This window comes from Channa argus, chromosome 19 (assembly GCF_033026475.1).
Source record: "Channa argus isolate prfri chromosome 19, Channa argus male v1.0, whole genome shotgun sequence".
Taxonomy (NCBI): Eukaryota; Metazoa; Chordata; class Actinopteri; order Anabantiformes; family Channidae; genus Channa; species Channa argus.
Genome location: NC_090215.1, coordinates 19,469,914 through 19,491,367, shown reverse-complemented (window position 1 = coordinate 19,491,367; position 21,454 = coordinate 19,469,914). Strand labels below are relative to the sequence as shown.

Here is a 21,454-nt window from a genome sequence, read left to right as displayed (position 1 = left end):
AACACTGGGCAGAATTGTCGTTGGAACAGGCTGCTCAGGCCGAGGGGTTTCCATTAATTGGGACCCGGGAACTCACCTGTCACCGTCCCTGTCTAAAGTCGGACCTGATTTGTGCTTTTCTGACTTTTATGGCTCACGGTTTTCGTCCGACCGGTAACGTGTTGCTGTACCAACCCTCCACGCAAACCCCGCGGTTTCTATGGAAACCAGACAAATCTGAAAATGAACAAACTAAAAAGTTGCCAGCAGCTGCGGCGCTTTAGCCATTACACAAAACCGCTGCTTATCTGTGTATTTAATAAAGGGCTTAGCGAATAAATAGCATTCAAATAAAAAATAAAATAATTTCACTTTGAAACCGGCCATTGAGTGTCACAACAGTGATTTTATTAATTTTTTAATTTTGTTGTATTTGACAACATAGCTGCGGGATTTGTGGGGAGAAAAACAGGGAAACTACACCCAGAACAAGCCAGTTTACTTTGTATTTGCAGAAGGTTTCTGGACGTTGGTGTCTTTTTTCTTTTTCTTTTCTAAAAGCTGCACCTGCGTTGTCAAATTGGTCAAGTTCTTGATTTGGTCAGTTTGATTGCAAGTGATAAGCAAGAACTAATTAATCAGTAGAACTGCAGACTGATGTGCTCCATTCAGACTTAAACAAAGACACAAAAAACATTGTTTATTTGTGTTCACAATTTGCAATTTGTGAAAAATAAGAGAAAAACTACTTCAAATCTAGTGTATGAAATTGCACAACTTAGAACCACATTTCATAAATTTTAAAAAGGAAATTCAGTGCACATAAACTCAGATGAATGGTTTTCATAGAGAAGTGTTTGTAATAAATGTTATTTAAATTTCACAATAAGTTGCTTTAAGTTTAAAATGAGTCTAAAAACACTGGAAGACTTAAAAAAAAAAGTTTCTTTGTCGTGTTAAAAAAAACACATTCAATGTATTGGCAGAGACATGTTTGTCTTTTGTGGAACAGAAACTCCAGCACGTAAAGTCTGTTTTACATCCTCATGAACAAAATCAACATTTAAGGAGAAACAACTGTGGCCTTTAGTTACATCAGTGCTTTTTATAAAAACGTTCCCTGTAGCTAAGGAGGCCAACAGATGTCTAACAACCATCAGTAATAAACACTGAGTATATGAGTATAATGACGCACAGACAGATGAGTCACATACACACAAATAAAAAAACCTATCCGTTACTTTCCCGGTCTTCTTTAAAGATCCAACTGAAATTATTCCATTCGTGCTCCAACTGAGGAACTCACACATTCACACAGGAATGTGTGAGCACAAGCTCCTGAAATCAACCTGTGGAGCCCTGAGGAGAAGAGGAATCCTCCAACCTGCTCTCTGACTCAACACTTGGTGTGAAGTGCACCAGAGTTCGTGGAGAGTTTGCTGTGCTGGATCAGGAGTACAGGCTCCAGTAGATGGTGTTGAAGAGCAGGTAGGACAGAGGGAAGGCCAGACGGGAGTACGAGTCAATCATGTAGCTGTTGCTGACCAGCAGGGCCACGTTTTCTCGAGCCGATCGCTGCCGACGAAGACGCGTCCCCTCCGTCGGGCGGATGTCTGGGGTTTGGGTTGGGGTGGCAATAGGGTCAGAGGCCAGGGTGGTTGTCATCTGAGGGAACGGAGTCAGCTCAACCTCATCGTCATGGAAACAGCCGTCAAAGGCCATCGCCTGGGCGGCATTGAAGGTGGATGGCATCTAAAAGGCAAAGAAAGCATATTCAGTGTTTGGACACAGATCCTAATCTATCATTGATCTAAGAATCCTGGGAATAAAAGTCAGAATCAGGACAATTAAAACTCCTAGTATCAGTATTTTTTATAGTAGCTATGACTTAAATGAGTTAATCAAGGTAAATTATCATTTAACATCCACCTGAAGTGGGTGGATGATTAACACAGTTACAGACTTAGCACAGTCTGAATATGTGAGGAGGGTGTGTGGTCGATCTCATGTCAAGTGTCCAGTTTCCTTTTCCCTTCAATGAATGTGAAGCGTGTGGGACTTGTGTGACAAAACGCCATTATCCAGTATTTATGCAGTAACCTTAGTGCTGACTATGACTTTATGTGTCCACTAGAGGGAGACACACAGTAAAATGTGACTTTTCTGATTGTGTCATCTTTCCCTCCCCGTGCTGTTTCTGTGTCATTGTGGTGTAATAATCCCCTTTGTCCCCGGCGCTGACCTTCCCTCTCTTCATTTTCCTCATCTCCTCCAGAGTGGTGAAGTAGTTCACTGCCGCGTATTCAATCACAGACAGAAAGACAAACAGGAAGCTTGTCCACAGGTAGATGTCCACCGCTTTCACATAGGAGACCTGGGCAAAAAAACAAACGTGCACAAAGTCGCATTTAATCCGTTTTGTCTATTTTCTCACATTTCTAGGTAACCTCTGATCTACAGCTGCATAGGCTCTTTGTTGATATATTATTTGTCTTTAATTATAAGGTGTCTCAATATTTACATATAAGTCACATATGGGTTTAAAAATGTGCAGCTGATTCAAAAAGCTTCATGTTTTTAAAATATACATTAAGTACATTTAGTACAAATACATCTCGTTCCTACAGAGCCCACAAATCCCCTAATGTCCTTGCAGATCACTGACATCAAACGCACAGAGGGCCACTGTGCAGCACAAAGAGCCAGCTGCTACCTGAGGCATGGAGGAGGACACCCCCGTGATGATGGTGGACATTGTGAGCACCGTGGTCATACCTGCAGGAAGAGAAAGCACAGGTGTGTTTTATAATATCACAGCGTGTCCACGTTTACCAAACACACTGAAATAAGGCGAGACGTTGGATGAGAGGTGGTTAATCTGAAGCCTGAAGATCGCTGCAGTCAGTGTTGCACATTCCTTAAAGCTCGTGATACATCAACACCCCAGCTTTGGTCATTGTTCTGTATCTGTTGATTTTGTGTCTCTATTGTCATTTATTTTTGTGCCTATTTTAACTCGTGGCCATTTTTCAACGATTTGTGTTTTTTGTGACACTTTGTGGCCATTTCACATATTAAATACTTTTACTTACTTAATACTTTTTACTACACTTTTTTCATAAAAAGACTTTGTGGTCTCTTGGGCCTGTGCCCCGGAGGCCTGTTTGGTAATTGAACCATGAACATAAAGCACAAACAGTAACTCATTTTCAAAAGCGTTTACATAAAACATTAATTTAAATGTGTTTACACTTTCAGAAAACTGATTCTATCTTCAACCTGACTGCAGTGAGTTATGTAAATGACTCACTGCACGTGCAAAGGCAATATGTTTGTGTGTGTGTGCTGGAAAACACGAAGGAAACTCCCCTTCCACCCATCAGACTCAGATTTAATCCATTTGTGTGCTAAGGTTCGGACGTTACCCAGAGAAACGCGTGCAGGGACGGCCCGCCTGTCAATCCAGAAGGACACCCAGGAGAGAACGACCATTAACATGGTGGGAAAGTACGTCTGCAGCATGAAGAAGAAGATGTGCCTCCGCAGGATGAAGTTAATGAAGAGACGATTGTACCAACCTGACAACAAGACACAAGGACACACGTCATTCAGAAACCGGATTTATCCATCTGCTGCTCTTCTAGTTTCACCCAATGGTTGAACTTTCACTGAACCTGAACCTGTTCAACATGTTTTTCCAAATCACGAGCCTTGGGACTGTGCCCACCTTAAGGTGCTAAGCCTGCTGTTGAACCCAGCAAAGTTCTTCTTCCCTAAACTGAGAAAACACTGAGCGAGGGACTGCGGGTTGCTGACCAACTCTGGAACATGACCAGGTCAAGGACCCCTCTGGACAGCAGGCAGCATCGACACGCTCGGGGACAGAAGCAGGCTGACGAGTGGGAAATTGGTTCTCTTGACAAAGCGGTGGGGGGCCAGGACTGGAGCCAGAGGAGGAACGAGAATGGGACGGGTGTTTGCCGAGCCAAAGCCAGTTACAGGTGAAGAAAAAGGTCTACCTCCCGGGCAAAGTCAGGGTCCTGCCTCCGAAATAATCGGGAGCAGACTGGGTAGTAGGGGCTGTGGTCTCACACCAGGGTTGAGGGCTGGCCACAGAGTCAGTCTGGGATTGCTTTTAGGTTGAATGAACAGGGACAAACTGAACCCAAGACAAACTAACAAACATGAGTAAAGAAACACTAAACAAGATATCTAAGCACACAAACAGAAAACCAAACCTCCGACCAAGAAACAAAACAAGAAGAACTAGAATCCAACGAACAGAAAGCAGGTTGGCGAATGGGAACAAACAAGGCCTTAGGAACAAAGGTTTCTCAACAGCAAAACAAGGGTGCTCACAGTCTCTGAGCATAAAGTGACAAGAAACTGGGCTGAGATGCTACAAAATAAGAGCCATGAACAGGAAAACTAATAAACTAAGAACAAATGTCAATGATCGTGAATAATTTTGTGTAGTAAAACAGTTTACTGCTTTTGTCTCCTGTTTTCCGTATCATCCCAAGTCCCTTATCTAAAACACCACTAACACCAGAATTTACCACCACACACACACACACACACACACACACACACACACGTACCGGTGCTGCTGTAGAAAGCCAGGCCACTGGAGGCTTGGAAATGCTCAATGAAGAACTGAGACAAAACGATTTCATCGATCCGCAGAGAGTCGTTCCCGTTCTTCCAGTAAAGCATTAGGTCATTTTCATTATATGCATCTAAAGAGATGGAGAGAGAAGAGTGAGTTTTGTTGCAGAGGTTTCTGCCCCATGGTTCAAATGTTACAGTATGATTTCAGAGAGAGTGTGTGTGTGTGTGTGTGTGTGTGTGTGTGTGTGTGTGTGTGTGTGTGTGTGTGTGTCTTACAGCTCTCCAGCTCAAGCGAACAGTTCTGTGTGTCCAGAGGGAAGCTGCTAAAGTCCATGGAGCAGAGAGCTGTCACAGTGACCCTGAGACACACACAGCACATAGAAATCATCTTCACTACAGTTATTCCTGCACCACAAACTGCTGCTAGCTGCTGTTAGCATGGAAACCTGAGCTTAACTTATCTTAACTTATGTTGCTGCACATCTCCCTTGTTCTTAAAAATGGGCACCAGTACACTTCACCTGTTCTCCTCTTCGTTCCCTTTCATTTTCCTCGGTCATCAACTCTTCAAAGTTCTCCTTCCATCACTTCAACTTTCACCACTTCATCCTCCGCTCTGCCTTTGTCCTCTTCATCTTCCTCACTACCAGAGTCATTTTACACACACTGCCTGGCTACACTCTCCCCTACCAACACTTTGCAGTCACTGATCTTTCCACCTGGTCTCCTGGACACACAGTATGTCCACCTTCCTTCTCTGCATCATGTCAACCAACTCTTCTCTCTCTGCCTACAAAAACACCTTCTCCTCTCCTTCTTTGACCAACAATTTCCACCTGTACCGTGTAGTACTTGTGGTCCTTGTTGTCGTTGTAGAAAATAAACTGTTTAAGGAAGTCAACATACTAAGTTGACTCAACTTAAAGAGTCAATTTTTAATTTGTGAATTTCGCATTGGGGAAACTGAAAAAGCAACCCTCAGTAATTAAGCAAACATGGATCAACAAATGACCAACAAGACAAAAAACGGCAAACAAGGCAACTAAAAAGGATGAACTGTGAGAGACTGTGGGAGAACAAGGTTTAAATAAACAGGAACAGTTGAAAACAATCTAACAGGGTAAAAAAGGAACTTAAAAGAGAAACGAAATGGAAGTAAGGTGCTTCAAAATAAAAGCACAAAACAGGAAACAAGAAATAAAACAAACAAAAGTCCCGATTGATGACACGAAACAGTGGCTCTAAAGAGGTTTTTTATTTATTTCCTGAACAACAAATAACTGCAGCCACAGTCACAGACGACACTGTACTTTCTGTTGCCAGTGGTATCTGTGAGTCCATGTTTGACATTATAATGTGACTGTCCATGTCTCCCACATGCTGTACCTGACACTGTAGAGGATGTTTCCATCGGGGTAAACCCGCAGCATGATGTTCTCCATGGTGGCATCGTGGATGAAGGAGCGTTTGGAGTGGACGAAGAAGACATCTGGCACCCAGATCTTCTTCACTAGTCGAGAGTCAAACGTCCTGCTCAGGTTGGTACGAGACGGAAACGACAGCCTCTCGTCTTTCCAGTAGTGACGCAGGTACAGAGTCATGGTGAAGTCCTGCAGAAACACTGATGTTAGTATTTATTTATGAAGTTTCTTCAGTAAAAACTGGTGCAACCAGGTTTAAGCAAAGCCTTAAGTCAAGATAAGAAACAGTGATGAGACCATTTATTGAACATTGCTTTTTGATACGAGATGGCACATTTACATTATTCCTTTAAAATTATTTCTATCCCTCACTTAAGGAGCGAAAACTGGGAAACAAAGAGGTGCATGTTGTTCTGCAGCCTGAACCAGGAGCAAACCTCAGTGCAAAGTGGGGAACAGACCACATGCAGACTGTGACCGTTCTTGTTCAGGCTGCTATGACAACCCTGCCACCCTTTATCTATCCTGGTTGGAGGAACTCAGTCAAGCTGGAAGAGACATGGAGTGATGTCACTTTGTTTTACCATAACCCTTGAACAGTACAGAAAGGTGGAAAAATCTGTCTTTTACTTTGAGTGATAATCTATATTGGAGGACATGTTGTTCTAAATATACTATATGGATTCTGTATACTACAAGTTGGCTGGTTACCTTAAAATGCATCTCTACAAATACCACTTCAATTTTTTGGTTCCTGTAAAAGTGGTTCGTACATGCTCTACAATGTACTTGTACAAAAGTTCATGGACTAAGACTAAAATTTGGTGCAGCTGACAGGATGGTAGCGATAATAAATAAAGGCTCAAAGATCACTGTTACGGGAACTGACAGGGGGGAAGCAGGAAGCGAACGGTGGTTCCTCACCATGTTGACCTCGGAGATGCTGTCGATGCTCTCCACCTGCACGTCGATGCCCACAGGGATGGCTCCACCTGTCGAAACAGAAGAGTCGGTCTAAACCCTAAAGTCAGGGGTTTGCTGCTAGTGACATGCAGAGGACGCGTTGAGCATCAGAACAGAGAAAATACTCCACGTTAAGAGGTTTTCCATAAACATGTGATCTGCAAAATCATTTGACAATATTTTTTGACCTCAGTCAACAGTCAGTGGGAGCATCAGTAATATGTTTGGAATAAACGGTCAGGATGTTAAATCTTCCACGTTGGCCCTCAGACCTCCTTTTGGTCAAAAACTGGTTACGTCAACATCCTTTGTCCTCGCCACCAACTCGCCACAGGCATCCACATCTGTCTTCAGTGCTCCCGCTACCCCTCCCTCCGCTCCATCCACCTCATTAGCAGATTAAGCTCGTTTGACCACTAAACCTGAACAACCTGATCTGTGCACACAAACAGAGCAAAAACAGGTAAACAGCACAAATCCCTCCCAAAAAACACGCTTCAATCACTGTTACTGGCTCCACAAAACAACCACGACCTGCTGAAGGTTTTCGGGACGTCTGTGTGGGTGATATTTGGTGGTCTTGCATGTTTGCAGGATAAAACCCTAATTCCTGCCTCAGCACAGACATCTGCTCTGCACCAACATGTAGTATTTGTGTAATGACTGGAAGTCATGGGTCCAGTGTGTTGAGACTGGATTAATGTTCTGTGGATTTTGTTTTCTCATTATTATTTATTAACCTGCTAATCTGCTAGTTTAGTATGCACACACACACACACACACACACACACACACACACACACACACACACGGTTTACCTCCTAAAAAAAGACACTTGAAAGTGTGTGTGTGCGTGTTTGTTTGTGTTAACCTGGATGTACAGTGTGTTAATTCCACTTGAATGTTAATAGGTCGGCAGCTCATTAAACTGGTTATTTATTGAAGTTTACCTGACAGCCAGGACCATAAAGCTTCTGCTGCTCCCCAACTCATCAAAAACCACCAGCCGTGCAGACCCGACATTAAACGTAGCCCCAGCAACGGCTGCTGTCGGTGGGAGAAACCTGAAACAGAAGGTCACTGACACCTTCTGCTTCTTCCTCCCATGTCTCACCAACTTTAGACATGATGAAAACATGAAGAAGGCTTTTTCTAAAGATGTGCAAAAGGAGGTCAGGTCCAGCTCTTTAGCTCTATACCAGATTTAACCAATAAAGAAAAATCCTTTGTCCTTCACTTCAGAGCTTTACCGTCTGAGTTTGACGTCTTTTTGTCTTTGCTGTTTAAAACAAAACAGCTCATTTTAAATGCTGCAGGGTCATCTTCTCCATAGGAATAAGGACAAATCGAAGCAGAGCTTCACAGAGAAGACTGTCATGGTTAACCTCAACAGCAGATGGGACTGAAAATGGAAAACTAAACAGAACAGAAGACAGAGCAGCTGCAGGAGCAACTACGTTAGAATGAGGTTAGAAATATAAACACATCATTTCCTTCTTGTTCTCCTCCTCTCCACTCTACCATTGAGTGTAGTGGTTTGTTTGGATAAGGTGAAGTTGCATGAATGGATGTGTTCTGTCTTCAGTAGGTTGTGGTTTGCTGAACGTGACACTGCCTGTGGTGACTATGCAGAAAGTGAAGCAGTAAAAAGATCAACGGCTTTCAGCTTTCAGCTTGGGAGAATGTTCCGCATGTTGCTCTGCCCTTCTTGCCTCATCACTCCCATTTTGTCCAGGACCAGCACCAGCGTGGCCCTTGATGGCTTTGCGGGGGCAAGCCTGGTCAGGTGGGATTCGAACCTGCGGCCTTCTGTAGCTTACGTCAATGTTCTACCAGACCCTCTAAAGGAAACCAGTAACAAATAAGCAAATGTCTCCAAATGTCACCTGTGTACACGGAACCCACCAAAAAAAGCAGGTTTAGATTGGAGATATTATCTTTACAATTACAATTTACAACAGAAGTCTTTGTGCACAAGTAAACCAACGGGTGCATGAGAGAAAAGGCAAAATTGTTAAATACATTTGAAAACACTGAAAATCAAAAGATTGAAAAGATTTTTAGTAGAATCACCAACATTTTTGACTTTGCAGGAAATTAACAGTGTTGTCCACAGTCACCTGCCTCATTAGGATGTGTAATTAGTCAGGTTTGTGTGTCAGTAAACGTACCAGATCTACCGTCGCTGCAGTTTTTTCAACATGTTCTGAGTGATCAGGTTATAAATAGCACAGATTTACCTTAGTCACACTGGAGTGACATGAAATCTTGCCTGGTGCAGCTTTAAGGTCATGTGTTTTTTTGTGTGCTCAGCATTTCAGAATGATTCATTTAATCCCTGAACACAACGCAGCACATGGGTCAATTCATGCAATCATAAGTGGCGTAATGCAGCTTTACGGTGACAGGATGCTTCCACGCACGTTGTGCGATCAATCAGTGGAGGGGGGTGGAGGATTAAGAGGTGATTCAGTGGGTAGCTTTTGGAGAATGGGGACGTCACACAACTACACAATCCATATGAAGCCCAGCCACCCACGTGTGACAGACGGATGTACTGAAGGGAGGAGGATGGAGAATGCAGCAGTACGGCCTTCACCCTTCACTATCACCATCCTCCTCTTTTTTGGCTACAGGGTTCTACAGGAAGCTGTGAGATGTCTTCTGGTTCTACAAGAATTCTCCTTCAACCAGTTGCCATTTTAGGTTAAAAGTCAGCTTCTGATTTGATATTGGAGGGAGATTTGAGCACTGCACATTAGGCAATGCTCAAACTAAATATTTGTTAAGTTTGCACAAGATCAGAAATATCTGTGACACACCCGTGTTGAGGCGTGTTTTCCTGCAGGTGCGTGACAAACAACTTTTAACCTTCAAGTCTGCTCCCACGCCTCTGATTCCTACATGCTGCAGAAGGATAGAGCTTAAAGTCCGATTCCCCCCCCCCCCCCCCCCCCCCCCCCCCCCCGTCCGTCATCTGGTGTTGTGCTCACTGTCGGCTGTTAATGTGGTTCAAAAAACAACCGAGCCAATCAGAGCTTTGTATGCAGGATTAACAAGGGAGATGTCATGGTTCCGTGCAGATCTAAAGGAAGGAAATACACTGACGGTTCCAACTGTGCTGCACAGGTTGTTGCATCTCACTCCAACCTGCATGTTGCTGCATATAATCAGCAACATGCAGCCTCAGCACGAACAACAATGCCGTCTACACACTGTTCTCTTCATTTAATATCCAAAACTTAATAAGAGGAAAACTGCATTAAGGCTTCCACACAGTGATGGTGTGTATATGTACGGAAATTCTAAAATAATGTTTTAAAGGATTGAAGATGGTCAAAAACTCCTGTTTAACTGGTGAGAAGTTATTGTGAAACACTGTTTTCACTTGAAATATTGTTCTATTATTTCACTATGTAAATTAAAAACAACCTTCATTTATAGAATTAATGAAGGTTGGTTACAAAAATATGGGCAAAATAATCCGATATTTTCGGGGAAGTTCGCATTTGAACGTGACTCACAAGCATCATTTCTCCTCCTGAAACGAGCTGCAATTGTGTAATTCATCACACTAAGCACCACTTCCCACTCATGTTTTGTAATAGCTCTGCATGGTAAATATTCCCATTACCTCCCAATCATAGGTCAGGACGAGCACAGATGCAGAGGTTCCTGGGATGAGAGGGGAATAGTTCACAGTAGCAAACAGCATTTTTTTCAGGAAAGAATGGAAACCAGTGGCTCCCAGTAACAACAAGCTACAACGGTGCTGGATGTGGACGGGATTTGTTCTGTACTGAAGGACAAACTGACGTGCGGACGTCCTTTAAATTGAAAGACGTTCCACCGTCCCGCACAAATAGCTGAAATAATAATCAGCTAAACAAACAGTTGCTCGGTTAAATACCCAGTTTGGTCTGGTATGAAACAGTGGCTAATGTTAGTATTTGCATTCTTTAAATAGATATTGTGCAACTCATGTTACTGACTCACTGAATTTGTCACTGGTCCTTTTACTGCGGTTACACTACATTTTAGCACTTAACATTATCATCTAAGCGCCACTTGTTGCCACAGAGGCTAAACGTACACAGGGTCTCTTAGCAAACAGCTGTCAGTCTAAAAGACTCTCAGAGTTATTACACCAACAGTCAAACAGTCAAAAGACCACCGGTTTTCAGCTTGTCCTTCAGGGCCACAGTGCAACGTGACCCCAACGCTGATTTGGCACAAGTTTTAACACCAGGTGCCCTTCCTGCCTCGACCCTGCCGTTTTATCTGGGCTGGTGGGGTGGGACTCGAACTCACGGCCTTCTGCATCCACACGTAATGCTCTACCACTGAGCCACCAAAGGGACTTTTATTTTAAATTGGGAACCAATAAGGTAGAAAGGTGCCAGATAAGTGCAGACCATTTACTATTTACCCATACGTGTCTGTCTTTGGTGCCTAAACCAAACATCACAGCAGCACAACGATACTGGACGTGCGAGAATCTGGAGCAACGAACTTCTGCCTCATATCTGTGCTGTGAGAACATCTGAAGTGAAAAGTGAATTGAAAGAGTCAGTCATAGCTTTACACAGTGTGAGAAGGTGTCAAAAGGCTCAACATGCATTTTTTATAATGTATCGGAACATTTAACCTTCTCTCAACCAAACCTTCATGTTCCCATCCCTGTTTTTTGTTTCCTGTTTGATCCCAGACATGTTTCTTTATGACAGCAATAAGTGTGTCAGTCAGGTTTGTTGCCTAAAACCTCTGTGACAGTATTTAGCAGCTGAGCCCAGGCCCTGCTGGTAAATCAATTACAAGCATTTGGCATCATGATGTGAAACTATAAAGGACAGAAGTGGCCAGATGTGAAGTTTAAAGCAACATCTTGGGCTTCATTGGAGTTTACAGCATCTTTTAAAGGTCGACCTTGATATAGAAATTCTACAAATTCTTAACACGTGCAAAAAATAACGAGAAATGTCACAGGGAGTATTTCTGGATTCTGGTCCCTGAAGGGAAGAGGACGGCATGGTTTTGATTCTTTGGCTTCTCCTGTCTCTCTCTCTCACACACACACACACACACACACACACACACACACACACACACACACACACACACACAAACTATAAGCTGAGATTTCCCTCTGTGTAAAATTATAGTCCCTGGAAATGCCACAGGACCATGTGGCAGACAGTGGTGCTTTTGTTGTGCCACCCTAACAGACGTGCAGGACCGTAGAGACGCCAAGCAACCATGTAGACTGAGGAGGTACAGGGAGATAGGGTGGCAGCAAGGAGTGTGTGTGTGTGTGTGTGTGTGTGTGTTTTAAGTTAAAGTATCAATACCACGGTGTACAAATACTGTGTTACAGGTAAATGTCCTGCATTCAAATTAAGAACAAAATTTAAGTTACAAACTAATGGAATTACCCAAAGTAAAAGAATTTATCATCAGCATACATCAGCAAATATGATATTATTAATATTATTATCAATGTTTCAGCTGGTAACAATGGACGTGATACCTTGTTTTTATTATCGTGTGTTACTTATTACGTAATATAATTATTCCTCGTTGTGTCGGGCAGCTGCTGAATTAAACAGCAGGCATCAATAAAGCCTGATGTTAAAATTGTAAATTGTTTAGGGGATTTTTAGATGTGGGATGTTTGCCTCTGAAATGTAGAGAAGTCAAAGTACAAAGTAGAAGAAATTGAAAATACTTAAGTAGAAATATTTACAAATGAATCATAGTAAAGTATAATACGTATTATAATATGTATAATATGTACAATCAGGAAAATGTATTGAAGTATTTCATTCAGAAGATTGTGTGACAGTTATTACATCACTAACTATAACTCATCAGTTGAAGCGCAAGCTAATTTTTTTTATTAAGAATTAACCTCAAATACAAACCTGTAAATAATGCTAAAATTCATAATTACTAAAAGGACCTTGTGTTTTAAAAACCACAAAATGCTAGTTAGTGCTACAAAGAAGCTCCAAATCAACCTGCTTCCCTCCCTCACTCTCTCCTCTGCTACACTCCACCAGGTCACTGTCATACACTATATAAATGGCCCTAAATGACCCACAGTGTTCAGCTACTGCACCACATTAACGCAAATCCCGCAAAGCTGCTCTTTTCCTCACCACAACAAATTCCCTCTAAGTGAAAATCCATAGTAATTTTCTGTGTGTCACAGGAAATCAGTGGTGAAACGAAGAGCAAAGTTTGGGATACGATTAGAAGAATTACAGCTTTGTCTTTGTTCAAAAATGGCTAAAAAAAAAAAAGCCCTGTGAAGTTAAATTATATCTCTTTTTGAAGTCACTGATTTCAATAATACTGATTGTACAAACTATTTTATTGTGAAACCACCAGAAGCTCCAGCTGCCACACAGTGTAACAAGGTAAACAGAGCAACATCCTCCTCCTAAATGTAGACGAGTAGAAATAAATGTACTTAATAATGTACTTAACAATGCTGAGCGACGCTGTACTTTATGTCCACCCCCTTTCGAGCTTTTAGTTCATGGCCCCATATAATTTTAATCCTCTGAAATGCCTATTATGAAAGCATTAAGCGCTGTGCATGGTGTGTTTGAATGCATGCATTGTTGTGTGCTCGATACTGGTGATCTTCACTGCAGACGTCACTTTGTTTCCCACCCCTCCATCTGCTCCCGACCTGGAATATAATCCAGATTAATGCACACGAACCCCCCCCCGGACTCACACAATACACACAAGATACACAATAGATACACACACACACACACACACACACACACACACTGGGACACTCATTATACTGCAAAAACACACACAAACACAATTACATTTGAATTACATTTGAAACTGTGCTCACAGTTTTTTCAAATGCATTAAAGCTCTCACACACACACACTCACACACACACACACACTCAATGGCATAATCTGGGTCAGTGTTGGTGATATGAGATTCACCTATCTCTTATCTGTGTGTCGGGGTGACCCAGTGCCCAGCGTCACATCCTCAAACCACTGCTGATTTTCCCCCTTAGATGATGTGTGAGAGAGTGGATTAAATCATCAGGCATCAGAGATGAAAAGAGTTGTGTGTGTGTGTGTATGTGTGTGTGTGTCTGACCTCCGAAGCCTGGTCTGATAGCGAAGTCGTGCTCCTCGATTCTCAGCAGCTGTTCACTCTTTATTAGCAGCGTTTTGGTGCTGTCCTGCCTTCTCAGTTTGTAGTCAATGCGTCTGTAGGAACAACACACAGACACAGAGTGTGTCGGTCACAGTTTGTGGTTTTCTTCCCCTCATTCTGCCAGATGCTCTAACTTCAAACAAAGACATGGCCTGACTCCACGACCCACACGTGAACCAACCTGTAGCAGCTCCTGGCAGAGTGTTGCTCTACTGCAGATGCAAACTACATTTCCCATGATGCCTTAGTTGCTGACCTTCATGATAAAGTCAGAGTAAATTGGCTTATTTTATCAGAAAAACACAAACTTGCCATATATTAAAATCAGATTCACAAAGTTTACAATTTTACCTGTTATATTGCTTCCTGGTTGCTGCTGGAGAACAATGTCAGGTGTGTGTGTGTGTGTGTGTGTCCAGAAGCAACAAGCCTCATTCATACAAAAGTTGATGCACGCTGACAAAGTGGTTAAAATCTCCATGAGATCAATTTGGTTCCATCATGTTTCTAAACTGTTCTTCTGTCTCTACAAACTCAATGTTTCCACAATGTTTTGCACATCTGGTGTCCGATGATCCTCGAATGGAAAACACACACACGTCATCTCTCTGAATAAATCTTACTAAAGTGAATCCTTCTTGCCTGAAACACATCAGAGCACATTTTTTCCCAAATGCTTATCTAAAGAAATATTCACTGACGTTGACCCTGTACGTCACCTTACAGTAAATCACTAATGTGGTGGTGCGGTGCAGGAGCCAGACGAGGACAAAGCTCTGATGCCAAAACTGCAACAACTCACAGGCAAAGCTTTTGGAGGAAGTAGAAACACACTGCAGGTTACCTCAAGATAAAAAAAAGACTTTTTTCATCATAACGATGTTAATTTGTCAAAATCCAAACGACTTTCTTAGCTTCTGAACTGTGGAAGCAGAGTATGGAAAATTCGTTGCCTAGTTTTTTTCATCTTATCAAGATAACAAGACTCGTTTTCTCGCGATAGCGACTCAAAATCTGAATAACTATCTCGACTTCTGTACTACGCCCAATGTTTACAAACGATCTCATCACGTGAAAACGAGGTCTGTTATCTCGAGATAATATTTATCCCGTCACATGAGATAACAGCATCCACAGCTGTTCTCGGCTTCTATACCAAACCTCCATAAGATGAGATCAGTGGACGTTGCATAATATTGCACAGATACTGGTCTAAATACTGACGGATGAATTTAAAGAGGTAGAGCAACTAGAAGCAGAGCACAGGTGCAGGTGCAGTACTGTACCTAATGTACCTGTGTGGACATGTTTTAGTTGGATACAGTCCCTGTGGGGACATTCTGTCCGGGACTCTCAACTCCAAAGAGCTGTCTGGGAGCTAAGAACTGGATTTATGGTTCAGGTAAGAATAAAACTGGGGGCAGAGATTTTACTGCGATGCTTAAGGTCACCAGGGTATTTAGGTGCATGCAAACGCAGCAGGGGTCTTTACAACTATCCAAAGACCATCATAACACCGACATTAACACAGGTGAGCACACAGAGCGAAACATGATCAAAGCTTTTTGGTGAAGTCTCTTTGAAGTTCTCACTTCAACACAACCATGGACACACATGTCTTTGTCTCGCTCGGAGGACATTTCATGGAGGTAGCAGATGCCTGCCTGCCTAAACTCTGCCCTTTACCCTTAAACCCCAGTGTTGACCCTCAGACGAGTCGACCAAATTCATCCTCACAGCCACAGAGACATGACTCCCACACACACACCAACACACCCGTTCCTCGGTTTTTGTGAGGACACAAAATGTATTTGAGCCAAATCCCATTTTCATAATCCCCTAAATTAACCCTGAATCACACAATGCCCCAAAATGTTTCCCTAATCTCAACCCCGAGGCTGTTTTCATTAACTGCACTCGGACTTCACTCACCTTAGTTAAGATTTATCTCTAGATCTTTGTTGTTCTGAGAAATGCCCATCACACACACACACACACACACACAGATGTTTTATAAGCATTCAGAGAAAACCTCCGGTCAGGCGTGAGAGATACTGTTAACAGCAGCATTCAGCCATGACCACTGATCACACGTGATCTAATCTGCCTCGTTAGCACCAGCAGCAGCAGTAAACTCTCATCGTGTGTGCTGTCACTCCAGGCCAGCGGTTAAACCCAAGCATAACATTGCAGCGACTCTCTTGGTTTCCAGCTGGAGAGCGTAGCTGCATGCCGTCCTCTGTCCTCTGCCCACATTCCTGACAGTGTCTCTGCCGACAACTATACAATAAAAAGGCAGAGACTCTGTCCAATTTCAGTGTGTGGTGCATGCGACTCTGAAAGTGACAGAATACACAACCTGAGCTGTCCTGCTCAGAGCAACAAACCCAATAGGGGGGAGTTGTGTTTCTACGAGACCTTTTTGTGTAAACAACAAACGAGGAAACAGAATAACCCAAATCCTGACCTGAATTCAGTAGAATAGTAAAAAGTATTTTCGTGTTTGTTTTCTGCACGTGTTCTAGTCGACTTCAGAAAAACACGTTGATTTACATTTGACCAAAACCACAGTCGTTCCCAAACTTTCTCCAAAGTGATTTTGTTGCATAAACCGAACCACAGAGGGAGGTCTGGGTCCAAATTGCAGAACCCTGGGGTGTGTTGTGCAATGTGTCCCACAACATCACAGGGAAAACTATTTAGTGATATATGTTCCAGGAGATTCACACTAGACACAAGATGCTGGGTGTAAACACACAGAGAACATCCAGTGCTTCAGGTCAGAAATGACAACTACCCGTCTGTTCGAAGGCAGAATAAAATGGACGAGGCAAATGATGTACTGCTGTCAATAATGTGACTGATATTAAATATGGGCAGCTGTCAGCAGGTCTCAATTATATCATATATATTTATATTTGTTTAAAATGTAATTTTTTCCAATTAGCATGATTGTGCTCAGCACTGCTGGGTTCATTGATTTTGTTAGGCAGCACGTCGTCAGGCCAAAATCACGCTGTTGTTTTGGTAGATACAGGAAGTCGGTGAAGGAGAAGGGACAGTTGGATTCGTTCTCCTACACAACGTACTGACCAAAGGTGCAGAGAAGTGAAGCTGCTCTCATTCACTGGCAGCGGTTTGTGTTAATCAAATAAGGAATGTTTGAGGAGTGAACTCACACTGGACCTTCCTTCACTGGAAACCATGAACAGGCTTTTCTCTGTTAAGTGACTGTTAAAAATAGGATAATCTGGAACTAGGAGGTCACTTCCTGCTGCGTAGAAAACCCAAGAATTGTACTGAGCTGACGTTTCCTCACAGTAGAAAAACACAGAAGTGTAGAAAAAACAGAGAAGTGAAAGTGGTTCATGGCCGTTTATTCACAGTTTGCTGAGAAGTCTCTGAACATCCTGTAAGAGCAGGGAGGGACTGAGCTGGATGGTACAGACCTGCTCATCACCTCCACTCTGAGAAAGAGACAGAAAGTGATGCCGCAACAGCCCCGTGGGAGCAGAACCCCACAAAACTTAACGGACACGAAGGAGCTCAAAGTGCTATTAAAGGAGACGGACAGGCAAAGGAACAAAGGTGAAGACTCGAAGACTAAGGAATGTAGGTACCGCTCAGCGATCAATGAGGCAGGGACTGAGTGACGCGTGTCAGGGAGGTCGGGGGTTTCTGCCGGGCCGGTGGGTGTGTCAGGTGAGACACAGGTCATATAGAAGGTCCACAAGCACTAAAGCTGCAAAATGCAGCTACAGCAGTGCTACCATGAGAATCAAAACCCATCCACTCTGCTCCACCCAGTCCCCCCTCTCCCTGCTCCACTGTGCTCTCCTACCCTGCCCCCGCTCTGCACGGCCTTCCAGGTCTTCGTCACTCTCAATTAACAATAAATGAGATGATGCAATACTTAACTATTGAAATTCTCATGAAGTGTTATATGCACTTAAATAATGCACCGTTGTAACCTGCGTACGATCCCCTAAGTCTCCTGAATGTCTGTGTGAAGTTGACGAGATAATTCGGCCAAAGGGACGAGCTGATCCACAGCTACAGCATCATCATCAGGTTTAATGTTTGTATTTCTAAAACTCTTTGGCTGACGACCGAATACTGTAAAACTAAAGGTACTTTCATCATCCGCAGCTGTAGTTCATTCATAAGCAAGTTACTGTAACAGCACATCATTGTTGTCATTAAGCTGAACTATTAAAAAAAAATAAATGAGCAAATAATGCAGGTTTAAGTAAAACCACTACTGCAGTACTTCTACCTTCAGTACTTCTAGTGAGACACTTCCACTCACCTTCCAAACTTGAACTTGTTCTTCTCCCCGAGGTAGACCTCCTTGTGCCTCCTGCGTCCAGAGTTCCGACCGCCGGTCACCACGGCAACCAGGCTGGTGGTGGCCAGGGCCAGGCAAGTCAGCACGTCCACTTTCATATTTGGCATCCACCCCCGCCTCCACCTCCTGCTGACTAACGCATGCCCCTGCAGCTGGAAGCGTCCTCAGTCAGAGACCTCCTGACGCAGCAGGGTCGTGGGTGAAGGGGTCCTCTCACATGCACGTGTGTGCATTTCTGCAGCTCCTCCGTCTCCAGACGAACATCCCGGCCAGCAGGAACCTTTGTCTGCTGCCCTCCCTCCACTTCGTGCACTCGCTCCTCCTCTTCGTCACAGTCCAATTTATCTGCAGTTTTGTGGATCTTTCTATCTCTGATTAAAATCGATATGAATCTATTCCTCGCGGCGATAGAGGAATGACACTAATTCCACTCTAATCCTCTTATCTACAGCCACAGCAATCTTTCACTAACCTACAAACACACACACACACACACACACACCCATCAGTAATCAGGATTTTCTCAGAGACACAATGAAAAAACAGGCACCTGGTGTGATTATACGAGGTTAGCGCACACTTCCACCTCGTGCGGATGGAAAATGAATGAGCTCAAACAACAACAGGTCAAGATGGGCCGAGGTTTAATCTGAGCTGGAGCTGCATCTAATCCAGCCTCACCTACAGCGGCGTCTTCCTCAGCTTACACCTCTGCAGGGTATGAAATCAGCACGCACACGAAGCATTGGAGCAGCGAAGCCGATTGATGGGTTGTGGCTGAACACTGAAGCTCAGAAGATGGAGACCAAACAACATAGAACAGAACTGAACTTGAACCAAGCAACAGTAGTGGAATAAACAGTTTTAAAGTCAATTAACACTTTGTCAATAAATCCTGGTGCCAGAAAATTGTCGGTTTCTCCTTTTGATGCTTTCATCATGTTTTTACTGCAGCCTCCTTCAGTTGTTGTTGGTTTAGAGGGGGGTGGGAGGGGGCGTGGGGGTCCTCCCTTTAATCTCCTCTTCAGCAGATGAAATCCATGTTCAGTTGGGTTGAGGTCTGATTGATTCTGTCAGTCTAAGACCTTCCACTTGCCTCCTGCGCTGAATTCCTTGCTTGAGTTCTGGATTCTTGCATTGCTGTACGATGAAGCTCCTCCACGTTAGTTCTGATGCATTTCTCTGTACATTCGCGGACAAATGTTTGCGTCCACCTCTGAATTCATTCCGCTGCTGCCATCGGGAGTGCTCTCTGTTCCAGAAGCTGCCGCGCAGTCCAGCCCATGAGACTGTGATTATCGGATGAGCTTGTTTTGTTTGGATCAGGATCAGATCCATTCAATCCTCCACACTTTCCATTGCTTTGCTCTTTGGTCCACATGTCTTCTGCTTGTGCATCATCGCTTCACCTTTTTACAAATTCCAACCTTCATGAGGGGAACAATCATCCAACCCTGTCTCTCCTAAAGTCTCCTAAACATTTCATTCCCACACAGCTAAACTGCAAACACGACTGTATTTTTGTAGCCAATGTAATAGGTTATTTATTATGTTCTCATTTTAAAAGCTACTTGATCCAAACATTAGATCAAACGATTAAACTTCTAAGCAAACTGCAGCTTTAACCAGTGACTGCATTGTTCAGGATGAGACTGTAATAACTTTTATTTAAGTCTAATAAATTACGATTGGCTCCGATATTGATGTTTGGACCTTTTCACGTTTTTTTTTTTAATAGTGCATTAAATTATGTTTCACAGTGAGTCAGACACAGCATGTGCTTGCTCACAGGTGTTTCTGAACACCTGTGTAACATGATCGAAGCAGGTGAGGGCTTGTTGTCAGGAAGTTCAGGAATTTTGCCTGTGGGCTGCTGGTTGGTTTGCTGATGCTGTCATCAAAGTTATTTGAAATTAATCTTTAACATATTGGAATATTTCTTATAATAAACACAAATGAAATCTGTGGTGATATTTACATTAATCCAAGCTTGTATTTTTTGCTTTCTGTAAAGATAATTGTGGTGAGGAAACCTGCTGGTTTACATATTAGCCAAAGCACACGCTTTATTATTTAATGATTCGCTGATCTTTAAACTTTAAACAGTCATTTACGGTGTTGGCTGCTCGTTGTCAGGTTCCACTGTGGATAAAAAGAATTTCTGGGTTCATGTCTCCGTCTTTCACCTGAACACATGGCCTCAGTGTCGCCCTAGCGGACTGTCCTCCTGTGAATTTAACCTCAGCGGGTCGTTTGAACAAGCAGGAAAAAAAAACCAACCACCACAGACGAAGCGCGAGAGGCGACGTGTGTTCACTCAGGGTGGAGTAGTCAACAAAGAAGAGGAGTTTTCCCACAGGAGACCGGAGCTGCAGCTTGTCACCAGTCATGTGACACATATCAAAGAACTTAAGCAAAAGTACGACTTTCTACCTAAAACCTAAACCCAACTAAAACGGTTCGTTTGCACCGTTGAGGTGAAAATTGGATTATGCCAGCTGACATTTTGGAGCCATTGTAAATGACAGCATCTGCCATTTTGGGGACTAAAGGACCTGCCACTCTACCAGTGGTAACAAAAACTGTGTAGGCGACTTTACTGACAAAGACGAGCCCAAAACTAAATAGAGGATTGAAATCAAACTAAGATGATGTTTTTTGTTAACGTATAAAAAATAAACGATAATTTCACAAACTTTTGTGATGATCGTAACAACGTGACGCACAGCTGCTCGTAGTTACTATACACCATTTTACACGTTGGCATCACAACGAGCCGCCCAAGGACATAAAAGAGAGGCAAAATTTGACACCAAAGGAAGTGTTGCTATCTGACGCTGTGGGATGAGAACATGTTGTGAACAGTAGAGTAACCTCATTTCTGGCGTTCAGATATTAACTGTATGGTGAGGACGCCGCTGCAGATGTGGGG

General features: G+C 43.1%; 1 protein-coding gene across 1 annotated transcript; it reads right to left on the bottom strand.

Annotated features, from left to right (window-relative positions):
* Positions 1–432: 432 nt before the first annotated feature.
* LOC137105035 (gamma-aminobutyric acid receptor subunit rho-3-like) lies at positions 433–19,965 on the bottom strand. Its single transcript, XM_067486989.1, has 10 exons — positions 18,484–19,965; positions 14,115–14,227; positions 6,936–7,003; positions 5,977–6,200; positions 4,867–4,949; positions 4,581–4,718; positions 3,405–3,557; positions 2,693–2,754; positions 2,222–2,353; positions 433–1,731 (listed from the first exon to the last, which is right to left on the bottom strand). The coding sequence occupies exons 1-10, from the start codon at positions 18,627–18,629 to the stop codon at positions 1,429–1,431; spliced, it is 1,422 nt and encodes a 473-aa protein (XP_067343090.1). The 5' UTR covers positions 18,630–19,965; the 3' UTR covers positions 433–1,428.
* Positions 19,966–21,454: the final 1,489 nt, after the last annotated feature.